General features: G+C 41.5%; 1 protein-coding gene across 1 annotated transcript in view; it reads right to left on the bottom strand.

Moving 5' to 3' along the window:
* Positions 1–16,400, bottom strand: part of ATRN (attractin) — a 151,017-nt gene that overhangs the window by 28,898 nt on the left and 105,719 nt on the right. The window contains exons 25-26 of the mRNA XM_083834774.1: positions 14,972–15,033; positions 4,123–4,201 (exon numbers count right to left, since the gene is read on the bottom strand). Of these exons, the coding sequence (XP_083690900.1) occupies positions 4,123–4,201; positions 14,972–15,033 (141 nt within the window). The remainder of the gene's footprint in view (positions 1–4,122; positions 4,202–14,971; positions 15,034–16,400) is intronic.

Here is a 16,400-nt window from a genome sequence, read left to right as displayed (position 1 = left end):
TGGAGAGAAGAGCAATGAAGCTTGTGAAGGGATCAGAAAACAGGACATATGAGGCTCAGCTGGGAGAACTGGGGCTGTTTAGTCTGGAGAAGAGAAAACTGAGAAGAGACCTCACTGCTCTCTACAACAACCTGAAAGGAGGTTGCAGCAACGAGGGTGTTGGTTTCTTTTCTCAGGTGACAAGTAATCAGACACAAAGAAACTCCCTCAAGTTGCACCAGGGGAGGTTTAGATGGGACATGACACAGAATTTCTTTATGGGGAGGGTGATCAAGCATTGGAATGGGCTGCCCAGGGAAGTGGTGGAGTGCCCAGCCCTGGAGGCGTTCAAGAGATGGGTGTATGTGGCACTCAGGGACATCTATTAGTGACAGGATTCAGCAGGTCAGGCTGATAGTTGGACTTGGTGATCTTGAAGCTCTTTTCCAATGAAAATGAGTCTACGAGTCTATATATATTAAGAGAAAATTTAGAATACCTTGTCTGAATTGGGTGTCCTGCCACTGCTGCTTAATCACCTTTCCCTTTGGCCAGCCTCTAAATTGTAGCATAGCAGGAGGTGGTGGAAGAGGTGGTCTCCAACTGTGTCAGCACTTTATGCAGGGAGGAAAAAAAAAGTAATTAAACAAAATGAGTCCCTGAATCTCTAGGCAGGAGCTGGGGGAGCCAAGTTCCTCCCACTGTACGAGAAGAGTAAGTTCAGGACCACCTGACAAAACTGAACAGGTAGAAGCCTATGGTGCCCGATGCCACGCATCCCAGGGTCCTGAGGGAACTGGTTGATGTAGTCGCCAAGCCACACTCCATCATACTTGAAAAGTCCTGGAAGTCAGGTAAAGTCCCTGGTGACTGGAAAAAGGGAAACACCACTCCCATTTTTAAAAAGGGTAGAAAGGAGGACCCAGGGAACTACAGACCGGTGAGCCTCACCTCTGTGTCCAGAAAGATCATGAAACAGATCCTCCTGGAAGCAATGTCAAGGCACGTGCAAGGGAAGGAAGTGATCCGAGAGTTTCACCAAGGGCAAATCGTGCCTGACCGATCTGGTGGCCTTCTATGATGGAGTGACCGCATCAGTTGACGAGGGAGCTGTGGTCAATGGCTCTATGTCCAGGTGGAGACAGGTGATGATGAGTGGTGTCCCTCGGGGTCCATCTTGGGACAGACTGCTTAATATCTTTATCAATGACATAGACAACGTGATCAAGTGCACCCTCACCAAGTTTGCAGATGACAGCAAGCTGAGTGGTGCAGTCAGTACACCAGAAGGAAGGGATGCCATCCAAAGGGACCTGGAGAAGCTTGAGAATTGGGTCTACATGAACTGAATGAGGTTCAACAAGTGCCAGGTGCTGCATGAACGTCAGGGCAATCACAGACGAGAGTACAGACTGGGAGAAGAACTCACTGAGAGAAGGATGATCAGAGGGCTGGAGCACCTCTCCTAGGAAGAAAGGCTGAGAGAGCTCGGGATGTTCAGCCTGGAGAAGGCTCCAGCGAGATCTCACTGCAGCCTTTCAATACTTGAAGGGGCTTATAAAAGAGATGAAGAGCGACTTTTTACACAGGCAGAGAGTGATAGGACAAGAGGGAATGGTTTTAAACTAAAAGAGGACAGATTTAGGTTAGATATAAAGCAGAAACTCTTTGCTATGAGGGCGGTGAGGCCCTGCCCAGGCCACCTCGAGGAGCTGTGGCTGCCGCATCCCTGGCAGTGCCCAAGGCCAGGCTGGATGGGGCTGGGAGCAGCGGTCCCTACCCATAGCAGGGGGTTGGACCTGGATGGTCTTTAAGGTCCCTTCCAACCCAAGCCATTCAGATGATTCTACGAAAATTTGTTTCCCCCATGCCAGTCTGCAAACTCTGTAACCAAAGGTTCCTGTAAGGGTAAACAGAACAAGGAAAGCAGGCACTTCCAAATGAAGGAGAAACGGCAAACCTAAAATTCACATGCTTCAAGACCATCCTTAGAACAGTGGCAAACTTGTGTACACTTAAAACTTGCAGTGTAGCTAACTGCTGTTAATTGTTATTTTAACTACTAATGTTTAAAGGGAGCCTTGTTGGGATTTATCGAGAGTCTGTGTTAAAAGAACACTGTGAGCTATAAAATCGTCTTAGATACTACCAAAAAGTCAAAGATCTTTTTCATTTCTGGAGGCAGTCTTTATTATTTTCTTTAATTGGTGGCATGGTAAAAATTTAAAAAGTTTCCTCAAGTTTACAACTACTTCCAACAACAGAGGAATGCAATAAGGGAGACCTATGAACTGCAAGATAGATTGACTGGATGTAAAGAAGGAGCAAGACAGATAATGGTGCCAGACAGGAATCTGCCAGGAAAAGAACGTACTGGTGAGCTGCCTCTCAAATAGCCACACATGTAAACCGAGTTTAAATAAACTAGAACATGCCAGTACCCTGTTAGCACTCCAGATCTTTTTCTCAAAACACGTATCAGACTCGAAGTAATTTATAGAGAAATTTTTTATTTCGGCCACTGTTAAAATATCTTAACCGAGCTCAAAAGCACAGTATTTATTTCTCAATCTATTTTTCTCACGCATTCCTTGATAACATTTAACCTCGGGAGCCAGCAGGAAACATTATGCTGACTCCATCTTACTTTCTTGCCAAGAGTGAGAAAGAAAATAATAGCCATGGTAGTCAAAATTTATCTACCTTCAGAGAATATAAAAAGCCTTGAAGACTTAGATTATTTCCAAGATGAAGGGTTATCTGTTTGAAGACACTGGTTAGATTATGCATTTTAGTTCACTAGTAAGAGCAAGATTATCTAAAGCAGAAAGAGCAAGAAGGGGAGAAGAGTTATCAGACATCATCCTGCTTTCTTACAAGAAATAAGATCCACAGATTGAGTTATTTTATGCTATTCCCACTATTGCATTGGAAAGTAAAACCAGATACAGATTTCTGAAGATATGCAAGAAACGGGCACTTGCACAGGACTTCATTTCTATAGAAATTAATCCCCAGAATCTTCTTGATCAACTACTATGTACGAACAAAACGCCCTTGAATAAAACAGTTGTGCACATGGGTGCTTGCAGCTGCCAAGAGCTTCATCCCAGCAGATCGGCTGGGAGGTAAAGTTATGGCAATGGGAAGATTTTACTCCTTGCTTTTGGATTTTGGGGTATGTTGTGTTTCTCCCCTTGGGAAAGATAACTCATCTTGGGTGATAAGATACAGACAACTATGTTTAGAAATTGCACATGGAGTCACTTGAATGAATTCTGGCTACTCTCGTTTTGCATACAAGAAAACAGCACAAGGCAAAGCTAAAAATAATCCCAGCCACGCTCAGCCCAGCCTAACCTCGGCTTTATTTGCACATGATACAGGGCTCTGCCTTACATGGCTTTAGTGCCTGCCACAGCATGAAAACCCCAGCAATGTGGTACGGTCATCTGCCTTGCAGCACACAGGACTTGCTTCTCTACCAACATGGCTCGCTCTACTATTCATTTCTGAATTTGTGCTTAAAAATGAGAAAGAAGTACACATTCTTTACGTTACTGAGCCACAACTTGTTGGCTGTCCTATCTTGATCCCCCTAAGTGCTCAGGGTGTGATGTGCAATGACAGCTGAGAAGGAAAAATGGTGGTGAAAAAAAATCACCAAATACACCAGGAATGATCAAGGAAGAACAATATTTGGGGGGGGTTATAGCATGATTTTTTTATATGCTGCAAACACAAGAAAGTTAGGAAGCTGGTCCACAGCTAGGTGAAAAGAAGAATGTGTGAGCTAATATGGTTAGCACTGCAACAGATATTTCCTCTTTGAAAATGGATCCAAATAGAGTCTCCTAATTTGCTGTGGTTTTGTATTTATACTGTCTAGAACCTGAGTTCTGGGAACACAGGGTATTTGCCCCTATTTTTTGTGCTTCATAGAAAATGCACCATCAGGAAATAGAATCATTTGTCACTGAAACTGTAACAGAAAGGACACCATTATCAATGCCTAAACAGAAGCATTTATAAATTAGTGGAGCTTATCCTTAACTGAAGGTTAATACTATGCATATACGAAAAAACACAAGAGAACTATAAAAAAGCCATTTAAGAGATAGCATTCGAATTTGTCATTTTAACCTCTCTTCTTCGTGATGCCCAGCAACTTTGTTTAATCTTCCAAACCACAGCTGCCACCAGGAGCAAAGACAGGAAGCAACTGTAAAGGAGAAAAGAAAATAAATATCTTATTGTCCTTGTTCGTAACATAACGGCAGCTGCAAAACTAGCAAATCAAAAAACTAGACTAAAAGTTCACATAATACTTAGAGGTACTTTGATGAAAGATAATACAGCAGTGCAAAATGCTTTGCACAGTTCAGTGCTCATGACACCTGGTGAGGAACGATGTACATCTATTTTTAGAGAAACATTGATCCAAAGTTACCTATTTGACCTCCTTATACGACATCCACCAATTTTCACTAGGGAATCAGAACAGTAAGGCAGGAAGATTTAATCGTTTTGGAAGAGCCAGTATTTACTATCTTTGGCAATATTTAAAGTGAGAGGATAACCCAACAAAAGAAAAGCCTTGAAAGCGGCAGAGAAAATTGATTTTTTTTTCATTTCAAAATTACAAAAATAAGATAAGGTGTATAGTAGTTGGATTCTTTTTAACTGGCTCTTGCAGAACTATAGGCATTTCTTGATTTCCCCAAATCTATATTGCTTTGCTTAAATCTAAAGAGGAACAAAAGGATGAATAGGTTTATCAACTCCTAGGGAAAATGCAAAAAAGCAGATTTAACAAAAAGCAGTTATCATAATAATAAAAACCTGCTATTGACAATTATGATCTTATCGGACTGAATACTTAACAAGCAACTTCAAGGCACACTGGCTAAGATTAAAATTTATCCTTTTGTATGACTGTACCCCAGCAAAAGCCTCTCTTCTCAAGTACCACACTGATGGGGAAGAGAAAAAGTCTCCAGAAGTCTCCTCCTCATGCTCTTTATGTGTACTTGAGAGTGTGCTTATAGGAAGATTAACCCGAACAGATGATTTACTTCTTCAAGTGCACCATTTACGCCAGCTGCAGTGCTCTGAGTGTCTGAAGGGGGATTTCTGTTGACCAGGAACCGCTGAGCGTGTTGGCGAGGTTCAGCTCTCACCCTTCTGGGGCTCCCAGCGGAGACCACTGACACACGAGAAGGGCTGCTGCAGCCAAAAGACCACTCAGTGCTCCCTGCCTTCAACAAAAAACAAAGCTCTGCTTCCAAGCGTCCACCCAGTTCGCAGATCTCCAAGCCTCCTATTTCCGAACAACCCCGCGGCTTCCAGCATGCTCTTCCATACCCATGTACCGCAACCCCGGTGACCTCCTCTGGATGTGCCCCTGATTGAAATACCACAACCGATGATGACTGATGGTATTGTGCCCCACCATTTCCATTTTCACCCCTTCTTAAGTGTTTGCCTTAGATGAGCTGCAAGGAACTGCACGCCTCGTCCTTCGAGCAACCAGGAGTCCCACTCTCCGACGGCCAATTCTTTAGCAGAGAGCAGTGCAAAGGCTTGGCAGCGTTATTAATCACTAAAAAAGGACAGACAGCAAGAGCTGTTCCCTGAGATGAGAAAGGAGGGCCTGCTCCTGATTACACATCATTATCCGTAGCCTATATATTATGAAAACTGCATGTGATCAGGCACCGAGCGCTCACGGGGCAGCCTGTAGGCACTGTGCTTTTATTTTTCAGGCTTGGATATATACAGAGGTACGTCTTCCTATCATATACTATATGAAATTAAAAAAATTGGCACCTGTGTGACTTCAGCATTAAAATGTCTGCACAGCTTCTAAAGACTCCTGCGGTGCCTATTTCTTCATAAATTTAAGCAGGATCATGGAGAGATTAGTTTGGCCTTTTTCATTTCGAGATACATATTCCAAATCACTTCCCTGACACTTTATCTAAATATTAAAATCTGACATTTGTTCACTGTAAAAGCATGGTCATTTTTCTGCAAATACAAACAGTTTAGACAAGCACTTTCAATGATTATTTTATTTTCCCTTTTGAGAGGTACTGGATTACCGTCGAGCTTTGTAGTAAAGAACAATGTGCCATCCACTAAAGCACACACATTAAATCTTTAATTGCTATTTCGGTGAAGAAGAAAACATGCATTACTGATGATTAAGGATGTCATACCTTCAGCTTTCCTTTTCTTTCCTGAAGCTCCCTACTGCTGCATTAAATGCAAGAGCAGACTGTCTGCGCCACCAGGAAATAGTATTTCTCTCCTGGACAAGGTCACACTTAGACTAGATGGATTTCCACTCATACCACACTTCAACAGGCAGAAGTGAATGATGGACTAACAAAAATTTTGAGTACCCACATTTGTCTTGGGACTCCTGTTAGCTCCCCGCAGCGTGAACGCCACCGCACTGACTCAATGGCTTTGGTAAGCTTTCCTCTTCTTATAAACTCCCTTTTCCACAAAGGGACTTACTCTTTCTGAGGTGAAACATTTGCTTTATCTCTGAGGCCCAAAGCCAGTGCTCCCCGCAGAACAAAAATCCCAAATGCATCCAAGCCGAGCTAGCACAGCTAGGACCACAAGCTAAACCTTTCGTCTTTTGTCTGTTTTGTTTGCAGAAAAAATTTAGCATCAGCGTGCAAGGGAAGGGGGGAGATAAAACAAAATCTTCAAGGCAGCAGGGAGAAGTGTCCTGGCTGCATGTTTAATCTGACCACAAAAATGTCAATATTCAAGCTCCTGCAGGAGCCCCATGACAGGCTGCCAACACGACACCGAAGGGCGACGCCTGCCAGGCGATGGCACTCGCATCATGACTCAAGCAACAATTTCATCTCAGGGTAAAACGTTTTAGATGCAGCTTACAGGCAACAGCTACCGCCATGGCGTATCCTGTTTTTACCTCCTCGCTACCTCTTTATTTAAGGAAATGAGATGGAAGTCCAAAGGGCAGAGGGAAAGAGCCAGATGCTTTGCCAGTCCAACAGCACTGTGCTATAAAGACCCGTTTCAGCCAGATTTACCTTCAGGAGGAGTTTCTCAGGAGGCTGAGCATACAAATAAACCCGGGCTGTTGTGTGCCACGCACAGTCAGCACAGTGAATGAGATCTCCACCGTTCTGTGGGTGGCTGCTACAAGATGTATGGGCTCCATTCCCTTCCATCTATCAGACTAGGAACAGGCACACCAAACTGAAAATACACTTCAAAACCGACTGAACTCCCATGAGGACGGCTCTTCTTTAGGAGAAATGTGACCTCGGCAAGCTGTAAACACACAACTCTCTCCGCATTAATTTATTCCCTTGGAGAAAAAAGCCAGAGAGTGGAGAATTCAGAGGATTGTCTTTATCCTCATATTAAATTCCCTTTAGGAAATGTGTATTTCATGCGATTGTACATGCCAGAGTCTTTCACTGGTTTGCCACTTGCCTTGCTTCTGGCATCCCAGCCAAGACCTTCTGAAGAAAGCACAGAGAGAAATTAACAATTAAAGACCAATAAACACTCCTTCTAAAATGCTCACCACAGTGGCCTGTATTTCAGAGGAACTGCACCATGCATCTTTGTACTGTCACAAGGAGGCAGCAAATACCCACAAAAGCCATAAAACCACTACGGAAATATATTTCCCCCCTTGCACAACCTCCCCTTGGCAACACTCGGGGAGAAATAAAGCACAGCGCCTGCTCGCCGCGCTGCACTACATCATCTGCTGGAAGGACCCCAGGGGTAGAGTCAAGTCAAGATCTATCTGCTGCCTTTTCTCAGCCTAAACCATCCTGAAACAAGTTAAAAAGACCCGTCCCTCTTGTCAGTAGCTTGAAACCAGCTTTTTCCCAGATCTTCTCTCTGAAGGCAACTGGGTAAATATGGAAGGGGTGGACGGAAACAGCTGGGTGGAACAAGAGCTGCGTTGGAAAACGATTTGGAGTGGAAGCCTACAGTTGGCAGTCCCAGTCCAACGCCGTGCTCTGCCCTGCTTTCTCTTGAACAGCCTCAACACTCTCTCTATCAGCCATGAATATAGATCCATTTAAAAATGGCTTTAAAAAAAACCTTGCTGCAGGACTTGCTTTACCTTCTTCTGTTTCTTTCTTCTCCAAAAATAACTGCCTACCAAGAGCCTCCTTCATCCCTGAAATTCACTGTTCATTCAAGTCTTCTCCCTACATCTCCTCCCATCTCAAACAACGCTTTTGTATCATTTCTTCTCATCCATGGCTCTGAAAAAAACGGTAAAGGGGACAGAAATGTTCTTGGGCTCATAAAATCCCAGTGCAGTCTGCAGGCATCTCTACAATGTCAGGTAAGAGGCCAAGCAGCATATTCAGCAACCTAAAAAGATGACACCAAAAAACTCCAATGTGAAACCAGATTGGAAGGAAAAGGAGCCATCTAGAGACATCTAAGACTCTTGGAGATTTTTTTTTCATCCCAGGGCAATTTGAAAATCATATGGGCTGAAATTTGAAATCATATGGGTTGGATTCAGCCAAATTCAGCTTTCATCGGCCTACAGAGCTATAAATATCCCTTACGTAGCATAAACACTGCAATCTAGGGAGAAATTACATTAGTATTTTATGGAGAGTTTTCAATTTGATAAATAGCTTATTAATTTAATAAATAATTAAGAATTACTTAAGTATAATAAATGAGTGATGGTTGTAAGTAATCTCCCGTCAGTTGGCCTCAACAAATGCATTAATCGTTCGCTAGTAAGCCTCCCGCACTCTTTATGCCATAGGTTATTTCCACCCTGATACAAAAATGTGAACTTAACCACCTTGTCTGGTTTTATACCTCATTCTTAAGCTCCTTTCCTTAGCAGAAAGGATATTTTCCCCACTCCAGGTACCCGTAAAACTCTCCAAACAAGCATACTTGTATTTTTAAATGGCTGGAAAAACTTCATCAGCACTGTGAAATGATGCATTCTCACTAAGAGAGAAGAAAATCCATCTGGCATATTAGGGCCCAATTATTAAACTCTCCTACAATGTTTATCAACATCAGAGCTGCTAGTAAAAATGGCAGTTTTAAATGCCAAAATATACAGCAGCTCGAATACTAATATGCTTTAACATATATAGGTCGGTTAATAATTTCAGAAAGCACTGCAGTGATTACTAGAAACACATCCCAAATTATTTTGATAAATTGGAAGCTATTTAAGTGCTATCCAAAAGAAACTTTTAATGTGCTGGAGAGTTGTAGGACACATTTTCAACTACTCAACGCGTTAAAGCTCAGAATAATTGGAGCAAACACAAAATGCTGAAGGAATTGACCATATAATGATGCTAGGCGAGACCAGCCTGGCTGAATGCCTCTTATTACTGCACGCACAGGGTTTGCGCCGATGGCCTCTGCCAAGCAGCTATCTGCAGCCAACAGCAAACCAACAGACCCGATCTAGGGACTAACGACATTATCTTTCTGCTGAAGACAGCACCAAGGTTTAACAAGCCACAACCCACCTTATTTATTTGCAGCAGGTGGTATTTTTTCTTTCACGTCCATTTTTTTTAATCTACATATGCTCTACCACAACCAACCTGACACCCTATAAAAACCATGGCAGCTACCACTGTCATGGGATCAGTTTAACTACAGTTTTGAGGTCTTATTGGAAAGCAAGTATCAATATATGCCTGATTTTTTTTTTTATTGAGCTTCTTAGGGTTCAGATTTGCAAGCCCTTCCACGCTTTTTTCACTAAGGGCATACTCTTAATTAAAGGGAAAAAGTCATCGTGCAAGTCTAAAAGCTGGAGTTTCAAGTAAACACACCAAAAATCCTGAGGGCCATGATGAAATTGGAGTGGAAAATAATGTTTTCTTGACCCTTATTTTGAAATTTTTCTCCTTGTACTAATTTCAGGTATGAGAACAATCTACTCTGAAGGCAGGGATGTCCGAGCAGGTTGTAGGTACAAGAGGGACCAGGGCCCAAGCACGGCGTTGGCCCTATCGACTCCTTCCAGTCTCAGTTCCCCAGTTCTATAGTCAACTGACCTGGTCATCTCCTTCGCTCAACTCATTGGAAATAGCCAAATGAATGACTGCTGAGAGCTATGTGCCTCACTCTGAAGTAGACACCGATGTCTGGTAGCCGTTCTTTGGTGTCTATCACCTGCACTGACTAGAGTAAGAGCTTGGACACAACACAAACACAAATCTAAATTAAGTCCTAAAACTATAAGCTAAACCCCACTGAATCAACAGGTTTAAAACCCAGAGTGCTTATATCACACCCCAAATCACTACGTGTCACTGCAGGAGGCTGTAGAGGCCAAAAGCGTAAATAGGCCCTATAATAATGGGAGTAATAAATGGAGGAGAGACCTGATGGCCCCTCTGCTGATCTGGGTGTGACCATGGCAGAGAACTAACCAAAGAGAGATGAAAAGAACAGGGAAAGAAGAAAGTTATGAAAGGAAAATTGTTAGCTTTCCTCATCTCGTTAGAAATAATTTTCAGATCTTCCCAATCTTTTCCTTTTCCTTACATGAAATAAAAGGTGATTCAGACTGTGTTTTAGGCACTTCCTGCTGCAGAAATAAACTATTTAATAAGCAAAAAGAGTAAATAAAATATCTGCAGCATGACTCCAGGTTTGAGTTATTGCAGCAGGCCATTCCTGCTTATTAAAAACACTGGGCAAATGTTTACAGCTGGAAAAAATGATATACAGCACCTTAACCCACCTGCGTGACTGCCATATGGAGACAAATACTGCTCCCTCTGAAGTTTTTCTGACCAAGAACACTTCAAAGTCCAATTATTCACACCGAAGTAAAATTATACAATTTGATATTCAGACATCGGTACAGGCCACAAGTGCTCATGTCATGCTGTGACACCGTGAAAACACAGAACTTGGAACTTCTTTCTTCCATTTGTGAAAGAGATCCTTACCTCTAACTCGTTGTAAGACTACAAAAGGACTGGAGGGAGGCAGCAGTGAGCACCCCAAGGAGGATGTTTCAAGCACAAATATGAAAGGACAGAGCAGACAAGAAAAAGGGTGAACTGTGCACGAGGACACAGAGCAGAAACACAATACAGAACATTGATCATAAATCAATGCAACAAAGCCCAGTGTGGGCTCTTATGGAAGGGTAAGGTGATTACAATTCACAAAACCCCACAGAAAATCAATTATACCCTCTCATGCTCTCACAACCAAAACAGCCAGATGCATGTGGCCTGCTGATCTGGCCAACGTCACTTATGTCCCACACAGGGACAGGGGATGCTGGCTGGCAGGTCCTTGCTGTTTCTCCTGGTGTCTTTCCTGGAGGCAGCAAGCCTGGTTCGCAGGTCTTTTATACCACGTAGGGCTCAACTGCTTCTTTGGCAGGGCTGTTTGGCCTTGAAGTTTTGCTTACTTCACTCTTCAGACCTTTTAGGCAAGTTGGTGAATGCCTCTGTCTCCTTGCTTTGAGTTTCTTAGGGCTGCTACACTAATAATACCCCTGGTTTTGAAGCACAGGGTCACCTCCTGACAAGTTGTCTGTGATGCACAGGGGTTACATGCGTGATCCCCAGCTGCTTTACAACCAAATCTGTCACCAGTTAGAACAGAAGCCGTGCTTTCTGCTCCTGTCTGCTGTTTCTTCTGGTGCTTACACACGCTCTCCATCCTCATTTCATTCAAATCAATCTTAAATATTTATCTGATAAGTCTCTACAGAACCGGCCAACAAAGCACAGAAGCACAGAAAAAATTCAGAAGCAGTTTTTTAAAATAGAGAAACAGAAAGGAAAAAAAAGGATCACTGGTCAGCAATGTGACTTTAGAAGGCCACCGATATTCTGACGTCTTTTGTACACAAAAGCACACTGGTGAAAAATACACTGGTGAAAAATCCGTATTATAGATTGGTGTGATGGCATACAGGGATTTTTGGAAGTTGAAGAAGCACTGATACTAACACAAGCATTTACTAGAGACCGTCAAAATAGCTCAAACTTTCTGTTGAAATAAAGCAGTAGAAATTTTATAATAAAGAGCTGTATTATGGAAAGCAGGGAGAAGGAAACAGAAAAAAAACACCGTTTGCTTGCAATTCATTTAGATTTACAAAGGTCAACCACGGTTATAATATCATTTCTCCTACAGCTCCAATTATAATACGATATTCATGACCCTGCAACTTCACTGTTCTACCCAACCTTTATCCATTGACATTTTCTTCACATAAAATAAGAAATTATTGTGTTGCAAAATAAAATAATGGCAATATTCAGCCATAGAGCTGAACACTGACTCCAGAAGGAGCCCCAGAAGTGTACCAGCACCTCTAAACGTGATGCACACCCTCCTCTGACCCAGAGCAGCACAGCTCTTAAAAGGAATCAAATCCAGCAGCCACATTTTGTCCTGCTCCACACTGACTTTTAAATGATGCCATTTAAAAGCATTGCCAGGTTCCTGGCTGCTCTGTAACTTTGTGAGCCACACAGCAAGTCAGGGTTCTGCAAGAGCCTTTGATACTCCATAAATTAAGCAGCGCTGGAGATAAGCAATGTAGCTTGCACTCCAGTGCCTACTGGAAGGACTTGCATGGCCTGAATCATCACAAATGTCAGCAAACAGAGAATCTAAAACTCCCGTTTCCCTGCATGGCTCCCCATGCACCTCAAGGCACAGCTGTTCCTTCTGGCAGCACAGCAGAAGAGCGTGTTTAGGATGGGGTTACAACAAAGCATCTAGGGTGGCTTCTGTGAGATGGAAAATGTGCCACATCAGCAGCAGCACACGAAAATTTACATAAATGTTACTTGCAGAAAATTTACATAAATGCTACTTGCAGAATGGCAAACTGAGGCAATACTCTTAAACATGGTAACAAAGCCATTCTAAACATTCATTTAACAGAACAAAGTCTGGTTTTGTGTCCATGGCATCCAGAGAAGCAGTATGTAACCCAGTTTCCAGATTAGAGGTGATCTATATCTCAAAGGTGGTTATACCAACGTTCTTTAGGCTTTGCAAAAAGCATTTTCATTGCCTCTACTCAGCGTGCGAATTTTCAGCCACCTCTATCTCATTAGCATCACAGGGGGCTATCAGATATTACTTATTTATACTTTAACTTGGATTCAACTGTGATTATGAAATGTACCCTAGAGCATTAAAAATACAAGAGTTTCAATCATTTCCCCTCCAAACAGCAGGGATGAATCATGCCGTTCTACTACACCGGTTATTCAGCAAGTTAGAGTGAATGTAAAATGAAATACGGGGGGAGGAACTTAGCAGTAGTTACAACTGAAGAATCAAAGAGTTTCTCATGTATTATAAATGTGTGGCTGGAAAACACCAGTAAACTGTCTTCTCCCTAATACACACATTCTTACTTCTCTGGGATGTGAAGATGTTAGCTAAGTAACACTGCAACATTACTTCTCAAGGAGATCCATGTGATAGCAGTGGAAGAGGGAAGGAAAAATCACTGCTGACTATCTGCGGTTTACCTAACTTCTGTATTTTCAACTGCGTGTGCTAACTGAGATATTTAACGCGTCTATCTTCTACTTCAAACTGTGGTTCTCTTCTAATAATAGAACCGGAGGAATTGTTCACAGTGAAGAGCTTCAAACTCTCATAAGCAGGTGGACCTGGGTCTATAAAGAACTAATGACTAGTTTGTAAAGCATGGATCAATCATGTGCCATTAAAAAGGAACTGAACAACCAACTGCTTAGCTATTAGTTCTCCTTGTAAGTAATTAGCCTGCCACAAAGATTTTTAGGAGAGACCTTGACTGCAATGGATTCAGCAGAACAAGCCCTTAAGTCTGATCCAGGAGTAAACATTTATTGCATATCAATGCAAGCAAGGTGGCAGCTCAAACCCCGTGTTTACCTGGGATTGTATTAAAAGCACACTCCACGCTGTAAAAGCTGCATACTAGATGAAAACATTTGATACAAACTACTTGTCTGAAGGACCCATCTGGAGCTCCTTGCTTTAATTAAATTTAGCATGGAATCTAAAGCAAGATATTATTCACATCGCTCACTTCAAAATGGGCATGATATTGCCTAGTTCCAAACAGTTTGTAAGATCTAGACTAAATAGACATGTCTATCTCTCCTGTGGGAGTCCTCCTTATTGATCAATTATTATTTTTATACTTGCGGAGCAATAATTGCTTTATATTTCCGGAGTAGTAACAGTTCCTAAAACAGAGACTAACACATCGGATTATGAAACCTTAAAGAGACGGCTTGCTGTGCTTCAGGGGACATTTAACCTCTTTGTTAGGGATATACTGTTTTGGAGGATGGAAGAGGAAACAAGAACTAAAATTACTTCTGCGGGTTTCACTCCTACAGAATCATCAATTTACTTCACACTGAGAAATGAACTTTACCAAGCGGTTCATGAGTGACAGAAGGGTGTTTGGCTTCAACTGTGTTAAAATTACGTTAAGCTAAATACAAGCATACTTCTCCGAGTTCAGTTTGAAATCAAAAGGTGCTACCTATAGAGTCTGAAATTAGTCCACGTCTAACTTTTTGCAAAATCGCTTCTTTAATTTATATGTTGTGCCTGACGATGTGTGAATATCTACAATTTCTCTAAATCACTTCGGATTCGTATAATGTAGGGACTTAAAAGGTGTCCTTACACCATTTTGAAAATAGCTTCTGCAATTCAGAAAGCCTCCCACCTTCCTCTAACCTCCCTTTCTTTACAAGCACAAGACAAGATGCATCTGTAAAGATGGGCAGACAATTTTCTGAACATAATTCCTAATTAAATGCTTTAAACGTAGCAGGAATTTCCATTTTCTAGGCTGTCATGTAAGCAGGATGTTTAATTAAAAAAAGAAAAACAACAAAAAAACACTATACTGAAAAACAAAAACCAAAGATCTTTCCTGAAAAAGAAACATTTAGGTGTCTTAAACGAAAAGTACCTGAAAAATGTCACAAAGAACTGTACCAGGTCCATAAAGTTGCTGTGTTGTGAGAACGCAATCTGCAAAAGAAAAGCAAATGCTTTCTATTAGTTACTGAAAAGTAAACATATTTAACATGCACTTGTGCTGGGATAAAAAATTACAATGAAATATGTTCTTTATTTAGGTTAATTAACATTTCGAACACTGTTTTGAACAAGCACTGAAATATTCTGAGGGAAAAGAAAGCAAATTACTACTTCACGTTATTTTAAATCATATATACCCGCCCCAAAAATAAAACCACCACCTGAACAAGTAACATCTCTCTCCCCCAGCAACGTTCAAGGAATAGTCTTCAGTGCATGTTAACCACCTTGGAGAAAACACCAGTCCAAAAAAATTACAACATGAAAGTTTTAAAGAGCTAAAATAGAACAGTATTTGTTGTATCCACAGCAATCCAAAGCACAGCATTATATGAAGTTCAAAAATCATGCCCCTATATCCAAAACAATATTCTTACACCAAAATCTCCTTGAATAAATAACTTACACCCAGAGCAGCAAAAACGCATGAAATACAGAAGATAATAGATACTGTAAAAACAGCTATGGCATTCATCTTAACTCACTTCCCTGCAATCCACTCAAACTGCAAAGAAAAGTGAAAAACAACTGAGTATTTTGGACAAAAAACAGAGGGAAGAAGCGAAAAGGAAATTGGGAGGTGGTTAGAGGCAAAAGGAAAGATTAGGGAGCCTGGTTAAAAATAACAAAGCAGAGGGGAGGCAAGCCAACAGAAAGGCAACTTCTGCAATATTAGGAATCAGAAGGTCTTTCCAGGTACCTCCTATTTCCTCTGCCTATCAATCTCAGCACCACAACAGGAAATTAACTCTTTCATGAAGTATCTGAATTTATTTCAAACCCAAACTGAAATCTGCATTTCAGTTACAAAAGCTTTTAATGGATAGTAAATTCACTTAAGGCATCTTCTTTTTTTTTTCTTTCTTAATAAACTGCATGATACGGTATTATTAGCATAAATCTCTCCTCCCAGCAATAGTCACCTTCTAAAAATCATGAATATATGCAAAACGAGTTATTGCTTGGATTTCTGTTGCTCAATAACACCTTCTATTATCATGTTTGCTTCAAATACCCATTGCGTCTTGGTACAGAAGCTGACCAAAATCATTTTCTCATAAATATACTGAAATACTCTTAAGTTGAAAGCTCCTTTGCAGTGCATAACTTCTGTTCTGCTGGAAAGCTAACTTAAAACCTGCAGACCAGATGCTTGCGATCTCAATACTACTGCCTACAAAAGGCAAGAAAACAGTTTGTTGCTTTTTTTTTTTTTCCTTATAAAGTGCTTCCAATACTTTCCGATTAGAAAAAGGAAGGTGAGCATGATTTCACTCTTTATGTTAACAGCTGAGTAT

The sequence above is a fragment of the Anser anser genome (genome assembly GCF_964211835.1).
Source record: "Anser anser genome assembly, chromosome: 4".
NCBI classification, from domain to species: Eukaryota; Metazoa; Chordata; class Aves; order Anseriformes; family Anatidae; genus Anser; species Anser anser.
This window is presented reverse-complemented; position numbering and strand designations above follow the sequence as displayed.